This window comes from Schistocerca americana, chromosome 4 (genome assembly GCF_021461395.2).
Source record: "Schistocerca americana isolate TAMUIC-IGC-003095 chromosome 4, iqSchAmer2.1, whole genome shotgun sequence".
Lineage (NCBI taxonomy): Eukaryota > Metazoa > Arthropoda > Insecta > Orthoptera > Acrididae > Schistocerca > Schistocerca americana.
Genome location: NC_060122.1, coordinates 675,103,690 through 675,126,790, shown reverse-complemented (window position 1 = coordinate 675,126,790; position 23,101 = coordinate 675,103,690). Strand labels below are relative to the sequence as shown.

Below are 23,101 nucleotides of genomic sequence, written 5' to 3'. Positions count from 1 at the left end.
GCGACTCTCTCAAAGCCACATTCTGTCTCATAGTGCGGTCTAATGCTTTTCTCTGTTATAGCTACCTAGAGTTTTCTCACGTTTTTAATTATTTTCTTAAATATGTCTTAATTTAGTTATTTTTGGAAAGACTCTGTGGTCTACAGATGCAATCGTTGCTTGTAATTATATGGACATAGAGTATTCCTTGAATGCTCATGCAAGCCATTTAGGAAACATGCGTTTAGTTCTTAAATTGGAAGCACTAGAAGCATACCACATTCTTGTCGTTCGCTTATCACCTTTCTTTATTGTCATGTAAAGATTACTCGTAGTCTGTACCGAAATATTCTTTTTGTTACATTGTTTTCAACGACCACTGAAATATTGGTTTCGTAATATTGTTGTTCGGTCTGTGTAAAATCATTATTCACAAGGACTGTTAACAAAAGATATTATCAATTTCATTCTTTTCGCAACATCGAAGCATTTTGTGAGGTACAGCTGGCAGCATTGCAACTATCACAACTTTCCTAATAACCACATTATTATACGTTGATGACAGATTGTTTAGTTTCCGGTCTACAGATATTTGACTCATACGTGGTATAGTGTTTATGGAGATTTTAGCGGTTTCCGCCGTACAGGAGTAGCAATGCTACGTAGAGAAAATAAGACTAGAATATAACACCTCGCCAACGACAAGGTCACAAACAGGGATAGAGCTCCAAATAGGGAAATATGTACAAGAAAATTAGCTTCGTCTAGTTCAGGGGAGTCTTCGTGGCATTCAGCGTATGCGAATTGTGTGGATGTCTGGTCTCTAACGTCTATATATTGTATAATTTAATTTTGTCGTATACATGATCGCTTTGACTCGAGGCGCAGCCTGTAACGTAACTGAACACATACACATCAGAGACTGAACAAACAACTTGTTTCAAATATCATCACCATAATTTTCACACCAAATAAAGAAAACTGTATTTCCATAACCTGAGAGTGTGTTTGTATTTCTCAGGGTAATCTCCGTGTAATCAAAAGAAAAGAGATTTCCCGCGTTAGGCTAATCTCTTTGATTGACCAATCGTGGTACCTAAATTATATTGCGTAAGATGGACCGCTCCCAGTCTCTGAATGTTGTTAGTTTTGCTGTTTAAATTTTCATCCAGTTGTCATACTTCTAAAAGCTTTGTTGTTGTACCCACGGACCCAACCAACCAACCGCGCACGCGCGCCCTGACCGTGACATCGCTGGCCACAGTTCCTGTCGCGGCCGTCGGCGTCTCAGGGCGTGACCGCCGACGGAAGAGGTCGCGGCATGGCTGAGCTCGGGTCCGCAGCGCCCTCTGCCTTTTGCATATGAGGAGGAGCGTTGGCCCCGAGACGGACAGTTTGTTGTCGATTGTCTATTGCTAGCCTTCGTGGAGTTTATAGCGGAGTCATTGCAGTGTGATATTTGCTATTGTAGTCGACTAGGCTCAGTACACGGATTACTCTTGGATATTACTTGGCCTTGTATTGCTGGCGCACATATCGTCAGAAATAAAGATAAGTTATCTCTTCATTCTAGCTGGCGCAATTCTTGTCATTAATTACTTTTCGACCAACAGACATGGCTACATCCTGGTCACAACCCACGCTTTATACAATATGTGGTGGTTGCCCCAAAAGTACCGCCGAGGACCTTGGGTTTTGGAGCCGTCACAAAATTTGTGATTTCCTAACAAAGAACAAATACAAACTAAAAATCTGTGCCAGAGCGGACTCGGACCTTGCAAAATGGCTCTGAGCACTATGGGATTTAACATCTATGGTCATCAGTCCCCTAGAACTTAGAACTACTTAAACCTAACTAACCTAAGGACAGCACACAACACCCAGCCATCACGAGGCAGAGAAAAATCCCTGACCCCGCCGGGAATCGAACCCGGGAACCCGGGCGTGGGAAGCGAGAACGCTACCGCACGACCACGAGATGCGGGCATCGGACCTTGCACCTTCTGACTGAAATGTGCAAGCACGTCTTGCGAACGACTCTCACAGCTTCACTTCCACCAGTACCACGTTCTTACCTTCCAAAAGTAGTAGTTCTGCGTACCTTGTGGAACAAGCGATCGTGAAAGAAAGAATATTATGGAGAAATGGTTTAGGAGCAGCTACATAAGGGTTCAAGTACCCGGATCAGACAAGGATTTAGTGCACCAGGAGGTTTCAATACAGAGAACATTACGCTGCAGGGCGAAAACCCAAGTTTTAAAGTGCACTACTGGCCATTAAAATTGCTACACCACGAAGATATCGTGCTACTGACGCGAAATTTAACCGACAGGAAGAAGATGCTGTGATATGCAAGGGATTAGCTTTTTAGAGCATTCACACAAGGTTGGCGCCGGTGGCGACACCTACAACGTGCTCACATGAGGAAAGTTTGCAATCGATTTCTCATACACAAACAGCATTTGACCGGCGTTGCATGGTGAAACGTTGTTGTGATGCCCCGTGTAAGGAGGAGAAATGCGTACCATCACGTTTCCGACTTTGATAAAGGTCGGATTGTAGCCTATCGCGATTGCGGTTTACCGTATCGCTACATTGCTGCTCGCGTTGGTCGAGATCCGACTGTTAGTAGAATATGGAATCGGTGGGTTCAGGAGGGTAATACGGAACGCTGTGCTGGATCCCAACGGCCTCGTATTACTAGCAGTCGAGATGACAAGCATCCACATGGCTGTAACGGAGCAAAGTCTCGATCCCTGAGTCAACAGAAGGGGACGCTTTCCAGACAACAACCATCAGCACGAACAGTTCGACGACGTTTGCAGCAGCATGGACTATCAGCTCGGGGACCATGGCTGCTGTTACCCTTCACGTTGCATCACAGACAGGAGCGCCTGCGATGGTGTGCTCAACGATGAACCTGGGTGCACGGTTGGCAAAACGTCATTTTCTCGGATGAATCCAGATTCTGTTTACAGCATCATGATAGTCGCATCCGTGTTTGGCGACATCGCGGTGAACGCACATTGGAAGCCTGTATTCGTCATCGCCATACTGGCGTATCACCCGGCGTGATGGTATGGGGTGCCATTGGTTACACGTCTCAGTCACCTCTTGTTCGCATTCACGGCACTTTGAACAGTGGACGTTAGATTTCAGATGTGTTACGACCCGTGGCTCTACCCTTCATTCGATCCCTGCGAAACCCTACATTTCAGCAGGACAATGCACGACCGCATGTTGCAGGTCCTGAACGGGTCTTTCTGGATACAGAAAATGTTCGACTGCTGCCCTGACCAGCACATTCTCCAGATCTCTCACTAATTGAAAACGTCTGGTCAATGGTGGCCAAGCAACTGGCTCGTCACAGTACGCCAGTGCCTACTCTTGATTAACTGCAGTATCGTGTTGAAGCAGCATGGGCAACTGTACCTGTACACGCCATCCAAGCTCTGTTTGAGTCAATGCCCATGAGTATCAAGATCGTTATTACCGCCAGATGTGATTGTTCTGGGTACTGAATTCTCCGGATCTATGCAGCCAAATTGCGTGAAAATGTATTCACATGTCAGTTCTAGTATAATACATTTGTCCAATGAATACCCGTTTATCATCTGCATTTCTTCTTGGTGTAGCAATTTTAATGGCCAGTAGTGTAGTAGTGGACATTGTCCTCCGTTGTCATTTATTGCATAAGAGCGACCAGAATCGTAATTGACTCCACACGTGGTATCTATATGTGGTTATACGAGGAACATGTAGCGTAATGCAATAACTTTCACTGTTTGTGTTTGGCGTACAGAACGCGATATTTATGAAGAGACTGTGTTTGTAAAAAGCAAAAAAAAAAAAGAGAGAATAATCTAATCGCCACAGGCGACTAAAGAAGTGCGACGTAATACTGAAATTTGCTCGGTTACACACGCAAAAAATACACGAAAATAAAAATTTTACTAAAAAGTTCTCAAAAATACGCGCGGCCGCTTTTAACTCGCGCTTCCGGCCGACATCACAGGGCAGTGTTTATTTTTCCGCTCCGATACAGTTCAGCCTGCGTAATCGCCGAGAGTGCGGCGCGCGGGCGGCGCTTTGCTTTTTCCCGGTGGAGGCAGGCCGCTGGCCGCCTCGTGGAGCGGCGGGCTGATAGCGCCGGGACGCGCGTACAACGCGAGCGCAGGTGGCGGGCTAGCGGCAGGTGACGCGGCCGTGGGTGTCGTTCCGGGAGGACGGCGGACGGCGGCGGCGGCGGCGGCGGCGGCGGCGGCGGACGCGATAAAACGCTGCAAGACGAGCGCGCTGCCGGCACCCTGCGCGGCCCGCGATAAGAGGCGAGCCGGGCCGGCGGAGATAGCGGCCGCCTCGCAGCGCCTGTTCCTTTATCGCGCCCTCTCACGCGACGGGACCGATCGGGATGCACGGCGGCCCGCCCTTAAATTTCGCTGATCTAGGGCGCAGGGGAAGTCCCTAATACGGCGCTGTGACATCTCCGGACCCGTGGAGACAGAGGCTTCTCTTCAGCCCCACGGAATTCTGCAGTGCGTTCATTTATTTTTGTTTTTCGTAGTCTGGTATCGCACTTCCGCATACGCTTTCTTCACACAGATTTCTTTCTAAGTCTGATAACCGATGTGTGGAACTGAACCGCGAATTTACTTTCAAAACCTTTTCTTAAGAATTTGCTTTATTTACTAGCCATTCATCAAGAACATTAACACATTTAATCACACTATGTGAACATGGAAGTAGTTGCCAGAGGGTAACTGATGAAAACGAATCAAATTTCTTTCAACAAATGGATATTTTGTTCCTAAAGCCTCTTTATTCAGAGGCAGAGAAAACAAATTTTTGACTGTATGAGCTTTCGGACTGAGAACCTTGCCGCTCCCTTTTGAAACGGCCGTAGTCACGACCGCTCACAACAACCTCTGAAAGACTACACTGGTGCAAAACTGCAACACACCAGAATACTTCAAACTAAAAATTTTAACAACTCACACAAGCACATAAACTATGCACCCCTTGAGAGGTATGGAAATGGTACAAAACGCTAACATTAAAATATTGACTTGCCACCGGAGGTGCAACTTGATTTTAAAAAAAGTCTTACGGTGGAACGGTGGCAACGTTATATACTGAAATGACCATTTCAATAAAAACCTATGAAATGCACTCTTACATAAAATATACAACATTACACACACACCGCCTCTCAAGATGATAGGCAAGATAAAAACATATTTCAGGAATTCCACCGTTACACTTCAAGCAATAAATTCGTTAACACCGAATCCGTCAAACCTGACAGAGGCAGCTATTGACGTACGGCAGACCGACAGACAGACAGACAGACACTAACTGCCTAACAAATGCGGGTGGGAGACAGACGACCAAGCTGGGGACGAGACACTGACCAACACACAAGTAGAATTTAACAAGTGAAACAACATATAACGAATGACTTAACTTCTAGTAAACTGCGATGTCTGGCGAAGACCTGGCGCAACACCCCCAAAACGCTCTCCCGAACCGTCCGCTGCTAGCCGCTTCAACGGACGCAGCGAGGCGCGCCGATCTCCCATCTCACAGCGTCGCAGCTCTCAACTGCCAGACCGATGTCGTGGGTTGACTCCTGTTGCTCTCGTGTCGACCGCGAAGTCACTACCCCTCGCTATACGGCGCGGCCCACTGGACTGACGTGGCGATCTCACATGCATCTGAGCGAGGTGGCGCAGTGGTTAGCACACTGGACTCGCATTCGGGAGGACGACGGTTCAATCCCGTCTCCGGCCATTCTGATTTAGGTTTTCCGTGATTTCCGTAAATTGTTTCAGGCGAATGCCGAGATGGTTCCTTTGAAAGGGCACGGCCGATTTCCTTCCCAATCCTTCCCTAACCCGAGCTTGCGCTCCGTCTCTAATGACCTCGTTGTCGACAGGACGTTAAACACTAACCACCACCACCTCACATGCACCGACGCTCAAGACGGACAAGTCATCTTGTGTCTGAGTGCGCAACCGAACAACCGATCGATCCAACCCCCAATGACCATTGCCTGAATAAACTCGAGCAGACTGGCGGCCTAACACATACTATAGTTCAATTCTTTTATCTTGGCGGCTCGCGGATGCCCGCCCAGACGCGGGAGATTGCTGCGTTAACAGTTGCACACGACGCACGCGCCAATAGAAGCAGCGCCATAGTATAGCATACATAGTTCGCAAGCTTAGGTTTAGGGGGGAGCGCGCAGTTCATGAAGAAAAGCCACCACGGCCGCATTAACCCTTTCGCTGCTACAAAGACGTGCTCCCTGCATTCCGCGCTGTGCGCGATTTTGTCACAGACACATCGTGTTCCGACTGCTTTGACACTCTTATCAATCGATAAGTGTGTCGATGATAAGTGTGTCAAAGCAGTGGGAACACCATGCGTCTGCACAGGCGAGCAGTGCAGTGATGACAAAATCGCGCACAGCGCGGAATGCGGCGAGCACGTGTCTGCAGCAGCGAAAGGGTTAATGAAGAGGCAAAGCACTAGAAATTTGAAAAAAATTGCATTCAAACGAATATAATTCGTGAAGTAAGGCACTTCGATATTGTTTTTAATTAATGAAAATATTAAGCACCACATAAGGTTTGAACTCATAACATTTCACATAGCAGCCCAACACCTTAACTGTTACGCCAACGCACCTTATCTAACTATACAACGCCATGAGGAGTATAACACTTCACGCAAAATACTGACAAACGCTGTTGGTATGAGTATGAATTACTCACGCTTCGTCGAAGTACGATAGGAAATAAACAATTACTGCTGTTCTTTATCGCGAAAAAGCGGTTTGTGAGAGTGATACAAACACCTTTCCTTGCTATCGCCTGAATTATGAGTCTTATTGCTTGTTTGGTTTAATTAATTAATCGAATATGAAGCAATTGGTATAAAGAATGCTTTTTCCAAACTTTCTATAAAAGAATGTCTGCTATCAAGACATTGCTTTTGTTCTATTATTTTATTTATGACTGAACGTTTCTAAATCTGAAGACACTCGTCCATGCTCTGCACTGCAGTCGAGATGTGGCAACGTCGTTCTCTGTTCATTGGCTGACTGTGTTTTGTGACGTCAGATGCGCAGAACGAACCTAAACTTGGCCGCCAACATAAATGACGCGCACTTTAGCACTCCGGACAACAGACAGACACAGACACTGACCCGGCTGACCAACTGACCGACTGCCGAGCTCATAGCGCCCCTTAAATGCACGTGAACAGGCACCCTTTCCCCTTTCCCACCAGAGGGAGACACCAAAGCTGCGATTGCCACAGCGGCGCCACCGCTAGAAACGGAGGGCGACTGCTTCACACTACGCGCTGCGGCGCGGTCTTCAGCAATTTTTACCATGGCTCAAATCACCTTCATCCAAATGAAAGACAACTTCTGCCCAAGTAATTTCATATATCAGTATCTTATCTAAGGAAAATAAACAGTGAAGATCCAAACAATTGGTACACTTACCAAATATCGGGTAGGGTGCTCGATAGCACGAAAAACTGCAGCAGCATGACATGGCATGGACTCGGCTAATGTCTGAAGTACTACTGGAGGCAAATGACATCATGAATCCTGCAGAGCTGTCCATCAATCAGTAAGAGAGAGAAGGGGTGGAGATCTCTTCTGAACAGCACATTGCAAGGCATCCCAGATATGCTCAGTAATGTTCATGTCTGGGTAATTTTGTGGCCAGTGGAAGTGATTAAACTTAGAAGAGTGTTTCTGGAGCCATTCTGTTGCAATACGGGACATGTGGGGTGAGGCATTGTCCTGCTAGAATTTCCCAAGTCGGTCGGAATGCGCAATGGACATGAATGGATGCAGGTGAACAGACAGAATGCTTACTCACGTCTCACCAGTGTCGTATCTAGACGTATCAAGGGTCCCATATTATTCCCACAGCACGCACCCCAACATTACAGAGCCTCCACCAGGTTGAAGAGTCCCTTGCTGACATGCAGGGTCCATGGATTCATGAGGTTGTCTCCATACCCGCTCGATACAATTTGAAACGAGATTCGTCTGACCAGGCAACAAGTTTCCAGTCATCAACAGTCCAACGTCTTTGTTGACGCGTCTAGGTGAAATGTAAAACGTAGTGTCGTGCAGTCATCAAGGGTACACGATTGGGCCTTCGGCTCTCAAAGCCCATATCGATGATGTTTCGTTGAATGGTTCGCACGCGCAGTGCGCGAAATCATATAAACAGTTTGTACTGCAATCAGCGTGCGTTTTTGATAGCGAGCGAAGGGCATGAAAGGAAAGCGGTAGTTGGGAAAGGAATCAGACCGGGTAGCAGCCTACCCCCCCCCCCCCCCAGCGTTAATCAATCTGTACATTGAGCTAGCAATAAATGAAACCAAAGGAAAAAGTGCAGAAGCTGTTAATGTTCAGAGAGAATAAATGAAAACTTTGAGATCTGCCGATGACACTGTGATTTTGTCAGATACAGCAAATAACTTGGAAGAGCAGTTAACGGAATATATAATGTCTTGACAAGTTGCTGCAAATTCAGTACCAACAAAAGTAAAATACGGGTATTAAAATGTAGTTGAAGTAAATCAGTCATACTGAATGAATTAATTTAGTAAATGAGACACTAGGAGTAGGAGATAAATTTCGCTATTTGGGCTGGAAGATAACTGACGACAGCCGAAGTGGAGAGGACACAGAAAGCAGACTGTCGAGGAGTTATTAACGTACCACTGGAAGAACATACGCCTTTATGATGAAAAACAAGTTGATGAAGAGGATGAAATGAGTCAGAATCCAGAATATCGTCCTGAGCGAGGGAACTGAATACATATCCGTAGATACTGTCGACCTACTGCCAATACAGCCGCATAAGTACTTTCACTATAACATTCCGTCCAGGAACAGTTTACTGAAACTGTTTATATTTTTATATAATTCCCTAAAAAAATTCGGAGAGTAAAGTTCCCTGCAAATTTAAGTATCTTACGTGGCAAAATAGTCTAGAAAACCACAAGCCTTGTATAACACAGCATACATTTTAGTTGCTTTCTTGAATGCTAGTTCACTAGGATTGGTCTGAGGCCTGCAAAAAACATGTTAGCTAGGGGCCTATTCTGAGACTGGACGTATCTGACGCCAACCACAACTTCAGTGCAGTTCATGAGTACACAGTTCGGATCCAAAAATAAGAGGAAGTTGAGGAAGGCAACCTCGAAAGGGAAGGGCCCTCCATTAAGAAATAAATAGGAGAACTGACACCCGGGCAAAGAAGGAAACGACTGAAAGAAACGACATTCCCCACACATAAGCACTCTCACGGATTACAGTCGAAGTGCTTAGCAATGTACTGATAATGGGAAGTCTATGATTCAATTTAATACACTATCAATCGTGAAGTTATCGAAGTAGATAGTTTGTTACTATTACAAAGGGTGGTTGTGATAAAACTGCAGCTACTCGGGGAGGTCCCGTGTGAACTATAATTATCGTAGGGGAAGCGAAGGTTGGTAGGATATCTAATGCTTTCATGTTGATCTGATCGACGCTGGACAAAAATTTGTTCCAGTATTGGCCACCAAGTGCAAATCTGGTGCTGTACATTGTGTGACCGTATGGCACCCACGCTGTCATTTGACAAGCCATAACGTGAATGAACTGTATGGCTATCTCAAAGAGAGACTGTGCGCTGTTATGTGAAACTCGTTTACTTGAACGGCAGCAATTATAGTTTTGCATTGAGAGAGTAATGCCGACTGAAAGGTCTGAGGAGATAGTTTAAAGAAGATGCTAATGAAATTCCAAAACACAAGTGACCTTGTAGTGGAAGAGAAAGACATCCTATCCCAGCAGAAGTTATGGAGTTGTGGACGAGCTTGCTGTTGACCATGCAGCACATGCCCCGTGCAGTGCTAGCACTTGTGCAGTGCCACAAGAATTGTTCATCCCATGGTCAACAGCATGGAAAGTTTTGCTGTCTGTTTTGCACTGGTACCTGTACAAGATACAGACGATGTAGCAACTAAAACCTCATGCTCTGCAGCAACGTTGTGATTTTGCTCTTCGGTTACTGTGACGGATCGAAGTTGACAATATGTGACTGGACAATATTCTGTAGAGTGGTGAGGCACGTCTTAAGGTACTGGGTGCAGTGAACACACATATCTGCCGAATCTGAGGTACTGCTAAAGCACGTGTTGTGCACGAAGAGCCTTTGCAGCTGCCGTATGATACTGTGTGGTGTGGATTCATTAGCATCTTTATTCCCGATCCGTCCTCCTTTGAAGAGAATACATCCAGATGGCCAGTCATATGGATCGATTTCATCCAAACTTAGTACACATATTACTTACTCTGGAAAAAAATACTGGGGTGGGTGAAACCAGCAGTCTCCTATTGGGGTGGGGGGTGGTAACATGGAGGCAGAAAGGGGGACAGACAGAGAGTTAGAAGGGAGATGGACAGAGATAAGAAGGAGGAGGAGGTGGATAGGGAGAGGAGGAGGGGGAATGGACAGAGAAAGGAAGTGGAAGAGATGGACAGAGAGGATGGAGTAGGAGATAGGGCGAGGAGGCAGGTAGAAGGAAATGAACAGAGGGAAGGAGCCTATGGAGAGAGGGGGAAGAATAGATGGACAGAGAGAGTGGGGTTAGGATCAGATGGTCAGAGAGAGAAGGGAAGTAGCAGATGGGGTGAGAGAGAGAGGGGGGGGGGGCAAGAGGTTATGGACACAGAGTACGGGGTGGAAAACTTGCACATACGGAGAGGAAGAAATATATGGGCAGAGAGGGAGGAGGTGGATAGGGAATACATACTTACCCACATAACACAGTGTACTCAGATAGTTAAGATAAAAACTAACTACGCTTAGGAATACAAAGCTTTTAATTTCAAAAGGTATGTATTTTACTTTAATACAATTACAATCTTGGAGTACTTTTTACATTTAACTTTAGGATCAACGCTTTTATTTCTGTTTCATAGCCGTGCGGGATTAGCCGAGCGGTCTAGAGCGATGCAGTCACGGACTGTGAGGCTGCTCCCGGCGGAGGTTCGAGTCTCCCTCGGACATGGGCGTGTGTGTTTGTCCTTAGGATAATTTAGGTTAAGTAGTGTGTAAGCTTAAGGACTGATGACCTTGACGGTTAAGTCCCATAAGATATCACACACATTTGAACAATTTTCCCTTTCTTAATCGTTAATGTGCTCTCCGCTGGCCGCATGACAAACCTCCAAACGATAGTCATACTTTCGCCAGCATTGCTTCAGTTACTGCATTCACTGGTATCTCTATCCGACTTCGCAGCTCACCTAAATCTGTTAGAAGGATAGAATAGAAACCAAACCTTTAACAAAAACCCTGGAAAGAAAATCATATAAGATGAGATCAGGCTACATTGGAGGTGAATAGTGGAATGCAAGTTCGTTACGTCCCCTAGGGCCGATGCATCACTGAGGAAGCACACTGTTCACAGATGCTCTTACACTCAGGTGGCATCGAGGTGGTTCTTACGTCCCATTGAAAACTTAAATTTTTAGCTTATTCTTGCAAATGGGAGAAAAGACAGAACACCAAAATACCCAGCTAGATGATTTATGTAACCGTACGCAAAAGAGGAATTGGCCGTAAATTTTTTCACGAGAACGCCGGAAAAACGTGAGAGGTTTTAGAGGATTTCCCTTGGTATGTGGCTGCTATGTTCTCCATATCCTTGCTGTAGCAGTTAGCTTTCCCACTGAAATGCAACGTAATCTGATGACTGAACACGACAAGTGAAAGTAAGTTACACTACATTTCGACACATAGAAAGCATTCAGAAACTTCTACACGTTGTTGTTTACCACCATCATGAAAGGCTTGCACCAACTGAATCGTGTGTGTTTCGAAATATAAACTTCGCTACACAACACGTCAGACAGATTCAAGAGGAATGTATGAGGGCTGTTTAAGACGTAAGATCCCATGGGTCGCGAAATGAAAACCACAGTGAAAATCAAAATTTTTATATCCACAACAGTTAGCCACACCTTCCACCTACCTCTCTAAATAGTCGCCACCCCGACTTAGACACTTACGTGGCGCTGAACAAACTATCTGGTATCCTCGTCACAGGAAGCAACCGCCTGTGCTTTCCGTCAACTCTCTACGCTTGTCTGCCTTTCGTTGTTTATGCCAAAATATTTTCCTCGTAGCCAGCGGTTCATATGAGCAGAGATAAACAATGAAGGGTTGTATTGTTGGTGATCAAACACTTTCCATCGAAAACGCTGCAGGTGCGTCTACATTGCCCCTGCACAATGCAGCTGAAAATTGTGTTGAAGAAAGAAAGGCATCACATTTATGTTATGTGGGCAGCATAGCTTCACGAGAAATCTCTCATCAGATACACATACTTGGCGGAAAACACTGTTGTTTCAGGCATTTCTACTTAATCACCGAGCTCTGAACTGAAATGAGCGATGTGAACCGATCGACATGCACACTAAAGACACTGCCCAATACATATGTACGAAGTACCACAGTGGTTTCCATTTTGCGCCTAACCGGACATTACTTTCCGAATACACCTCGTATAATTTTTGGCTGACATGGCGGGTAGACTCCTGTGAACTACGTATTCAACTCTGGTGAACGAGCGCTGCGTGTTGACCTAACCCAAGCGGGCAACTTGTGGATTCCCAGTTACATAAACAAAAACTGCCTTGAAAATGCTTATACCATTTTGGTTGGTTCGAGGGTGTGCATTATTGTAATCTCGAAGAAAATGACATGCCAGACGTAACTGAACTAAACTTGTTGAAACAGAAAACGCACAGTACTGTTTCTTCCCATGTTATTCACATTCAATCTACGATAGCTAACGAAAGAGTAATGGCGTCAAAGTAAACCTGTTGAGCGGTGCGCGCAGTGGTATCGATATCTTTGCTCGCATAATGTCTCTGACATTTCAATAGGTGGGGCTCTTATGGCCCCTCGGGCGCAATTTAAGCATGTGCGCAGCTCAGACTTGAGGTCGGTCTGCTAGGGGTGAGGGGAGGGGGAGCTGACTTACTTGGCTAGGTAGAACCCTAGAGCTTCCTAGCCAAAGAGGTCTACCCGCTGCAGTTGGATACCAGATGTTTACTCTGAGGAGCATACTGGAGAGTCGCTACTTTCGCTCTGTCTGTGCAGTAGCAAGCCACACTCTGCTGTTCGACTTCCTGTCTCCTGCTGCGCTGATTGATCGATGTGGCTGCGTACGCCGTCCGTTATTCTCCTAGGTATGACGCAGGAATGACGGCGAGCACCGTTTCTTGCGAGCAGTTAAGTGCCTGCCCCGGATCGTGAAAATCCCTGTGCTTTGCTTCTCATTTTATGGTCTTGCCGTAAGCGATTTTTACTTGTATGGCTGACCGATGCTTTGACTAAAGCCCTCAACATTAGTCAGGATACCGGTAACAGGGACGCGCTCGAGTTACACATTTATTCGGTTTCAATTTATCTCTCTATGTTCTTCTTGCATCTACTAGCATTACTGGTGCGAATGGTTTATAGGTTTAGCTGTCTATAAATTTATTCGTTGTCAGTTAACTTGGATCTAAAAAATTATCCTTTACCTGCTCCACTCGTGCATGCCCCGTAGGAGATTATGTGGTGTCACCGCCAGACACCACACTTGCTAGGTGGTGGCTTTAAATCGGCCGCGGTCCATTAGTACATGTCGGACCCGTGTGTCGCCACTGTGCGATCGCAGACCGAGCGCCACCACAAGGCAGGTCTCGAGATACGGACTAGACTCGCCCCAGTTGTACGGACGACGTAGCTAGCGACTATACTGACGAAGCCTCGCTCCTTTGCCGAGCCGATAGTTAGAATAGCCTTCAGCTAAGTCAATGGCTACGACCTAGCAAGGCGCCATTAGTAACATTTCATGTATCTAAAGAGTCTCACTTGTATCGCCACAATCTCCAGATGTACCAAGGATGGATTAAAGTTAAGTATTCCAGAAGCTACGTACTTTTCTTTATAGCATTCATTACGTATCCTGTTTCAGACCTCACGCCATCCTGCTTTAACTTAGCTCGTGCCTTTCGGCTTCCTCTCATTGTGTCTAGGCTGTCTTGTCTAGACACAACAGATTAGGCATCTCTTTCATTCACAGTTAAACTTAGAAGGCCCATATGTATTTTGTGAATTTATTTAGTTATGTAAAGAGTATAAACATTTCGGTCTTCGTAAGTTTTTTTCAAGTAGCCAAAACTGTTGTAAATGCCAGTAAACGTCTTTGAGACGAATTTCTAGTGTGGTACACTGAGGTGATAAAAGTCATGTCATAGCGTCATGAACATGTACAGATGACTGTAGTATCACGTATACAAGGTATAAAAGGCCACTGCGTCGGCGGAGCTGTCATTTTTACTCATTTATGTGAAAAGGTTTCCGACGTGATTATAATCGCACGAAGGAAATAAACAGACTTTGAAGGGGGAATGGAGATAGACGTGTGGAATATTCCATCTCGGAAGTCGTTACGGAATTCATTATTCCGCGATCCACAGTGTCACGAGTGTGCCAAGAACTGCAAATTCCAGACATTACCTCTCACCACGGACAACGCAGTTGCCAACGGCGGAGGACAAAGGCGATTGCGTAGAGTTGTCACCGCTAACAGACAAGCAACAATGCGTGAAATACGCTCAGAAATCAATCCAGTACGATGAATGTATCCTTCACTACAGCACAGCGAAATTTGGCGTTAATGGGCTATGGCAGCAGACGGCCGACGTGAGTGTCGTTGCCAACTGCACGACATCGCATGCAGCGCCTTTCTTGACGGGTTCTCTTGTCCAGCTGCTCCGATCATTGATTTGGAACGGTTATTTTCGGCTACTTGGAGATCATTCGGAGCCATTCATGGACTTCATGTTCCCAAATAATTATGGAAATTTTATGGATGACAATGCTCCATCACACTAGGCCACAACTGTTCGCGATTGGTTTGAAGAACATTCAGGACAATTATAAACAATGATTTGTCCACCAAGATGGTCTAATGTGAATTCCATCGATCGTTTGTGGAACATAATCGAGAGGACAGTTCGCGCACGAAGTCCTGCACCTGCAACACTACCGCGGTTATAGATGTTTGCAGAGGCAGCACGTTCAGTATTTCTTCGGGAGACTGCCAACAACTTGCTGTGTCCACATCACGTCGAGTTGCTGCACTAGGGCGGGCAAAAGGAGGATCGACACGATGTTATAAGGTATCCCATGACTTTTGCCACATCGATACAGAATTCTAAGAGTTTCTTTGGTTTCAAAATTATGAATACTATTACAGAAACTGTAATTCAGAATTTAGCCTTCGTAATAAATAAACATGTTTAAAGATTATTATGCTTATGCTTAGCACCATACCACTTACAGGTCGTTGGCTTCCTACCTTTTCCACTCAAATATCGACTCCTCAGTTGTACTCATGTAGAAGATATAGTCTTGTGTGAGTGCATGAATTTTTTTGATGCATCCAATACATTTCGTTCGGTACGCTTACTCTCTGTTGCATTCCACCGTCCTCCCAGCAAAAAATTTTTGAGCCTTTGCTGAACTGTTACTCTTACTGCTGGTAAACCTTTCGGGATTTGACGTCTTTGTCCAAGAAACTCTTCCGTTTCTGACGTTTCATCCAGGACTGCGCTCTCCTGTTGAGTTTTGCCGACTGACTGGTCGGACGTCCGAGAGCGACATATATACTGTAGGAAAGGGGGCGGGATCGAAGTAACACGTGATGAGCGAAGATAATCCTTGTCAAAGATTCACAAATTTCGGACGTATTATAGTATTTGAGAGTTGTAGCATCGCGCTTTAGTAACTGAATGGTGTAAATAAAAAAAGGCGCCTTTCTTAGCAATGATATACAACCGCTCACTTGACGAAAGATCTGTTCCTAGAGACTGGAAAGTAGCGCAGGTCACACCAATATTCAAGAAAGGAAATAGGAGTAACGCATTGAATTACAGACCCATATCACTGACCTCAATTTGCAGTAGGATTTTGGAGCAAATAGTATACTCGAACATTATGAATCACCTTGAAGAAAATGACTTATTGATACATAACCAACACGGATTCAGAAAGGATCGTCGTTGTGCAACACAGCTAGCTCTTTATTTCCATGAAGTAATGAGTACTGTCGACAAGGGATCTCAGATCGATTCCATATTCCTAGATTTCCTGACAGGCGACTATTAATCAAATTGTCTGCATATGGAGTATCGTCTCAGTTGTGTGACTGGATTCGTGATTTCCTCTCAGAAAAGTCACATTTCGTAGTGATGAACGGTAAATCATCGAGTACAACAGGACTGATATCTGGCGTTCCGCAAGGTAGTATCATAGTCCCTCTGCTGTTCCTGATCTACATAAATGATCTAGCTGATAATCTGAGCAGCCCTCTTACACTGTTTGCAAATGACGCTGTAATTTACCGTCTAGTAAAATGATCAGACGATCAATTCCAAATACAAAATAATCCAGAGAGGATTTCTGTATGGTGCGAAAAGCGGCAATTAGCACGAAACAAAGAAAAGTGCGAGGTCATCCACGTGGGTACTAAAAGAAATCCGAAAAATTTTGGGTATACGATAAATCGCACAAATCTAAGGGATGTCAATTCGACTAAATACCTAGGAATTACAATTACGAGCAACTTAAATTGGAAAGACCACATAGATAATATTGTGGGGAAGGCGAAACAAAGACTGCGCTTTGTTGGCAGAACACTTAGAAAATGCGACAAACCCACCAAAGAGACAGCCTACATTACACTTGTCCGTCCTCTGCTGGAATACTGCTGCGTGGAGTAGGATCCTTACCAGGTAGGATTGACGGAGGACATCGAAAACTGCAAAGAAAGGCAGCTCGTTTCGTGTTAACGCGCAGTAGGGGTGAGAGTGTCACTGATATGATACGCGAGTTGGGGTGGCAGTCACTGAAACAAAGGCGGTTTTCTTTGCGGTTAGATCTGTTTACGAAATTTCAATCACCAAATTTCTCTTCCAAATGCGAAAATATTTTGTTGACACCCACCTACGTAGGGAGAAATGATCATCATAATAAAGTAAGAGATAGCACAGTTCGAACGGAAAGATTTAGGTGTTCCTTTCTCCCACTCGCTATTCGAGAGTGGAATGGTAGAAATGTAGTATGAATGGTTCGTTGAAACCTCTGCCAGGCACTTAAGTGTGAATTGCAGAGTACCCATGTAGATGTAGATGTAGAAAGATAAAACTCAAATATCGATTAACGTCTTGCCAAAGATAAAATTGTCTAGCAGTTCTGTAGAGCTACTTTCCATATGTCGCTAAGTTTCATACACAGCTAAAAGAGAACAAAAGTCTTTGCCGACTAGGAAAAACAGAGAAATGACATATAGCAGAACATGCGCTTCAGTCAGGAAACCATGAAGTGAAGTTTTCTGTAACAGAAATTTTAACTTCAATTATTATCCACGACTTTGTAAGGAAGCCATTGAAATTTATAAGCATCAGGATAATTTTAATAGAAAAGAGGAGGCAATGAAACTTAGCGACATATGGACAGCAGCTCTACAGAATTGCTAGACAATTTTATCTTTGACAAGACGACAATCGATAGTTAAGTTTTATCTTTGACAATGATTATTTCCACTCATCACGTGTTACTTCGACCATGCCCCATTTCTTACAGTATACAGGGTGAGTCACCTAACACTACCGCTGGATATATATCGTAAACCACATCAAATACTGACGAATCGAACGTGAGGAGAGGGGCTAGCGTAATTGGTTAATACAAACCATAAAAAAATGCACGGCAGTATGTTTTTTAACACAAACCTACGTTTTTTTAAATGGAACCACGTTAGTTTTGTTAGCACATCTGAACATACAAACAAATACTTAATCAGTGCCGTTTCTTGCATTGTAAAATGTTAATTACATCCGGAGATATTGTAACCTCAAGTTGACGCTTGAGTACCACTCCTCCGCTGTTCGATCGTGTGTATCAGAGAGCACCGAATTACATAGGGATCCAAAGGGAATGGTGATGGACCTTAGGTACAGAAGATACTGGAACAGCACATTACGTCCACATGCTAACACCTTTTTATTGGTCTTTTTCACTGACGCACATGTACATTACCATGAGGGGTGAGGTACACGTACACACGTGGTTTCCGTTTTCAATTACAGAGTGGAATAGAGTGTGTCCCGACATGTGGTGGCCATCATTTGCTGCACACAATTGCAATCTGTGGCGTAATGAATGTCGTACACGCCGCAGTACATCTGGTGCAATGTCGCCGCAGGCTGCCTTAATACGTTGTTTCATATCCTCTGGGGTTGTAGGCACATCACGGTACACATTCTCCTTTAACGTACTCCACAGAAAGAAGTCCAGAGGTGTAAGATCAAAAGAACGGGCTGGCCAATTTATGCGTCCTCCACGTCCTATGAAACACCCGTCGAACATCCTGTCGAGGGTCAGCCTAGTGTTAATTGCGGAATGTGCAGGTGCACCATCATGCTGATACCACATACGTCGATGCGTTTCCAATGGGACATTTTCGAGCAACGTTGGCAGATCATTCTGTAGAAACGCGATGTATGTTGCAACTGAACGTCGGAGGTTTCAAGCGTCAACTTTAGGTTACAATATCTCCGGATGTAATTAACATTTTACAATGCAACAAACGGTACTGATTATGTATTTGTTTATATGTTCAGATGTGCTAACAAAACTAACGTGGTTCCATTTAAAAAAACGTAGGTTTGTGTTAAAAACATACTTCCGTACATTTTTGTATGGTTTATATTAAACAATTACACTAGCCCCTCTCCTCACGTTCGGTCTGTGGAATCGGTTCGTCAGTATTTGATGTGGTTTACGAAATACATCCAGCGGTAACGTTAGGTGACTCACCCTGTATATGTCTCTCTCGGACGCCCGGCCAATCAGTCGGTAAGACTAAGCGGAAGAGTGCCTCTGAGGATGTCGAGCGCAGTCTTGAACGAAATGTCAGGAGCGGAAGAGTTTCTTCGACCACGACCTCACATCCCGAAAGGTTTACCAGCAGCTTTGTCATCCGGTCGCGAAAGCCTTCATTCTGTGTTATTCTCGTCATACACCGTTGCAGCTGCGCGTCATCTTTTCCCTTCATAATCGTTCTACATCCTTCATAAAGGAGGTAGTATTTTTTTTCGGCGTAACCACTACTCGATACATATTAACTACACACACACACACACACACATACACGCGCGCGCGCGCGCGCGCGCGCGCGCACACACACACACACACAGAGGGAGAGGACAGATTGGTAATTTCCTCCGTGTATTTATATACCGGTGTAGTTTAGGGTACAGAATCACGACTTCGCATAAAACAGCAGTTGCCTTGATTTTAGAAATATATAAGTATTGCAGCATCTTCTATACTAATCGCCTGGTTTCAAGCAACTGAATTCCTCTCCTTAAGAGTACGATGATAGCAGCAAAAACTGCTATAATTAATGTGTTGAAAAACATAGCTGATACTGATATCTCTCTAATTAAGATACTGGAGCTGGGCAACAGCGGAGCCTTTTGTTTTCAGACACTTCGTTCCTCCGTGGCGGATTGATTTGATTTGGTGTATTTTGCAGGATCGCTGAGCCTGTATGAGACCGGCAGACGCTGGGTCGCCGGTCGCTGGGGCGTGGCGCGACAGAGTCGCTGATCGGCGAACATAGTGACCGCATCGGTCGCGCACCGGACGGAAGGAACCCGAGCGGAAGATGGCAGCACCGCTGGCGGTGCGATATTTGCATACGGGGTCATCTGATTAGGCAGCTGCTGGCGCCAGCTGCAGATCGGTATCTGCAATTTACAGCAACGTGTTGCGCACCAGTCGCCAGCAGCGCCGCTCGACCGCGGGATCGATATGCGCCGACAGCGGCGGCGCTGACCGAACGACAACACCGCGGGAATCGTAATCAGTGTCGTTCGCCTCTGATGCGCTCTATTTGCACCGTGAACGACCTGGCCAGCTCGACCTGAGCTAAAGTCTGAATGTCACCGGGAGGAAATAAATTTCCCGAATGGTACGCGTTCCTCGACTTCAAACAACGAGCAAGTCACGACCAATTCTAGGCCAGTACCCCACGTGGAACATAGATCGATTTCTATCAACACTAAAGGCTATACTCGCACGAATTTCTTGCAAGGATTTCAGATGATTCTCGAATTACGTCGTTTGGCAGTATTGCGTGGAAGGTCCGGGGGGCAGGTTCAGCCGCCTAACGGAAAACGCGGACAACTTTTTGGGGAGGCCAACCACAGCCCAGAGACATTGCGAAAACAATAAAAAACACTCAACACTCAATAACCATTCAAAATATAATAACAATTAGAGCAATTAGAAAAGTCAACAATAACCGCATAGCTTTGTGAAGGCGTTTCATTCGCAAATTCCTGTTTCACGTCATTATAGACGCATTATCTGGTTTATCTGCCAGATATACAAATTACTGCGTGAAAAGTTTGAAATTGTAGAAGTACAGTAGCGCAATGCTGGCATTCAACAAGAAACAATAACAAATACTCGCAAACACTTACCTTTTTTGTTCGCTGCCAACACTGGTTCTGTATACAAATCACTGTGTGAATTTTTTTAAAATGATATAAATACAGAATCATAGTGTTGGCGTTGAACAAAACACGATGACTAGTACACATTTATTTGTGTACTTGGCAGATAGACCTGAAGATGTGTCTATATTGACGTGAAACTTGTAGTTGCACATAAAACACCTTCAAATAGCTGCGCGGCCATTGCAAACACCTCCTAATTTCAGATGGTTTTAATTGCTATAATTTTTACGATAATTTGAATGGCTTTTAAGTGTTAAGTGTTTTTTATTGTTATTCGTAATGGAACAAGTTTTCTTCCTCCATTTATAATGGTCCCCTTTCCCCCCTGTGAGTGATGTTTATGTCTTAAGCGCATATGTTGACTGTAATGGACGTTTTAACAAATAAAGAGTTATGGCTACTTCCTGGACTGATCGAATTTGCGAAAACACATTTGTTTCAGTAATGTTTATTCCGATTTTCTGCTCCAGAGCACGAGATTCGCGTTTCTCAAGTAATTACGCATAACACACATGCATTTACTGAATTTTATGCTTCCAAATCTTTCGATGTTACTCTTAGTTAATCTTGGCCTGTCAAAATTATTTATCCTACAGACATTATTTCATAATGACCTAGATTCAAAGTACAGCACGTACCTATGCAAAACGTAAGCTGTTTTTTGTTTTAATTTATTTTTTCTTGATATTCATAACAAATGCTACTTGTACAGAGTTATTTCAAGTTTATTTTACGTGATATCAAACAAAAGTTTATTGCTCACCAAACAAATAATCTATTTTATAGTTCAAAGTCATAGGTAACGTAATCAGAAATAACATAACTTGATTTGAAGGCTAAATATATGCTTTGTTTCTGTCTGATACATTCCACAATTTCAAAAGTTGTATTTCGTTATTATGAAAAATAACTTATGTTAATATTTAAAGTTTTGGAAACATCGAAATACGCAGATGAATAACGTATTTCTCTTACTGTTATGATAAATCAGCATGATTAATAAGGCTTGTGTAGCGGTAGGATGAAAATGCGTTTTCACTTAGTTATATAAGACCCTGGGCCTCTGATCAGCTCTTAGAGAATACGACAAGCCTGAATCATGGACAGGTTAAAAGATGATTTTAATTAATATTAATAATTACTTAGAAGGGCAAATATGTACTGAAATTATTAGGATACAAAACACCAATGTAACATAAGGAAGAGCGAAATTACAGTGTACATTGTGTGGTGTCGTGAGTGTGTTTTATGACGAGGAGACAAGAGAAAGTGAGAAACACAGTGTCGAAACATAATCTATTTCTGTTGATGTAAATGTTTTACTCTCTCGAATAGCGCAAAGGGTACCGAACAGCTTAGTGTAACCAGCTGACAATCAGAACACCATCAACGGTTTGGCGTGCTCTCACTACGTGAGACGCAGCGGGGTGCTGCGGAATATAATCGAGGACACTGGCATAAAATGTGATAATCAATAACTGTGCGTAACCGGTCCTCCACCCCTTGGCTGAAAACACTGGTAGAGACAGTTTAGTTTACCTGTCTTACCTCTGTCATTAGGATGAGCACAGCCACACAGTTGCCTTCTGCAGATAAGTCTGCAGAGGAAGATATTTAACTGAGAATCATTGTTCACCAAGATAATTACTCTCGCTCCATTCGGCCACCACAATGTCAAATTTGTGAATATATTCAGTTTATTACCCAAACACTTTACGGGACGAATTAAAACTAATAAATGCAATGCTCAAAAGAATTAGAGGATCACGTGCTTCAACGTCCTGTATGTTAAATCTCTTTAGATACAGGCAGTACCCACATTTTATTGGATTGCTTGGTATCTTCACTTCCAAGGTATGCAATAAAAAAAGCTATTCATCATCTGTCGGCTGAGTGAGGTATTTTAGTATTTGGAGATCCCGCAGAAAGAGGTCACTGTTGGTGGCCCAGTGTTCCCTAGTAAGATGGCTCGAAATGGTTCAAATGCCTCTGAGCTCCATGGGACCTAACATCTGAGGTCATCAGTCCCCTAGAACTTAGAACTACTTAAACCTAACTAACCTAAGGACATCACACACACCCATGCCCGAGGCAGGATTCAAGCCTGCGACCGTAGCGATCACCCGGTTCCAGACTGAAGCGCCTAGAACCGCTCGGCCACACCGGCCGGCCTTCCACTTTGAATTTTATTTCCACTCTTGAACCTTTCTTTATTTCCATCATTGCTTCTTCGGTATGGAGATTGAACAGTAGGTGCGAAAGACTACATCCCTGTCTTACACCTCTGGATAGCAATCTCATCAGCGAATCGTATCACTGATATCCTTTCACTTTGGTTCAAATGGTTCAAATGGCTCTGAGCACTATGGGACTTGACATCTGAGGTCATCAGTCCCCTATAACTTAGAACTGCTTTAACCTAACTAACCTAAGGACATCACACACATC

The 23,101-nt window shown here is 44.4% G+C and overlaps 1 protein-coding gene across 1 annotated transcript in view; it reads left to right on the top strand.

Annotated features, from left to right (window-relative positions):
- Window positions 1-4,422, top strand: part of LOC124613705 (spidroin-1-like) — a 133,031-nt gene extending 128,609 nt beyond the window's left edge. Inside the window, exon 3 of the mRNA XM_047142423.1 lies at window positions 4,049-4,422. Coding sequence (XP_046998379.1) covers window positions 4,049-4,422 — 374 coding nt within the window. The remainder of the gene's footprint in view (window positions 1-4,048) is intronic.
- The last annotated feature ends 18,679 nt before the right edge of the window (window positions 4,423-23,101 follow it).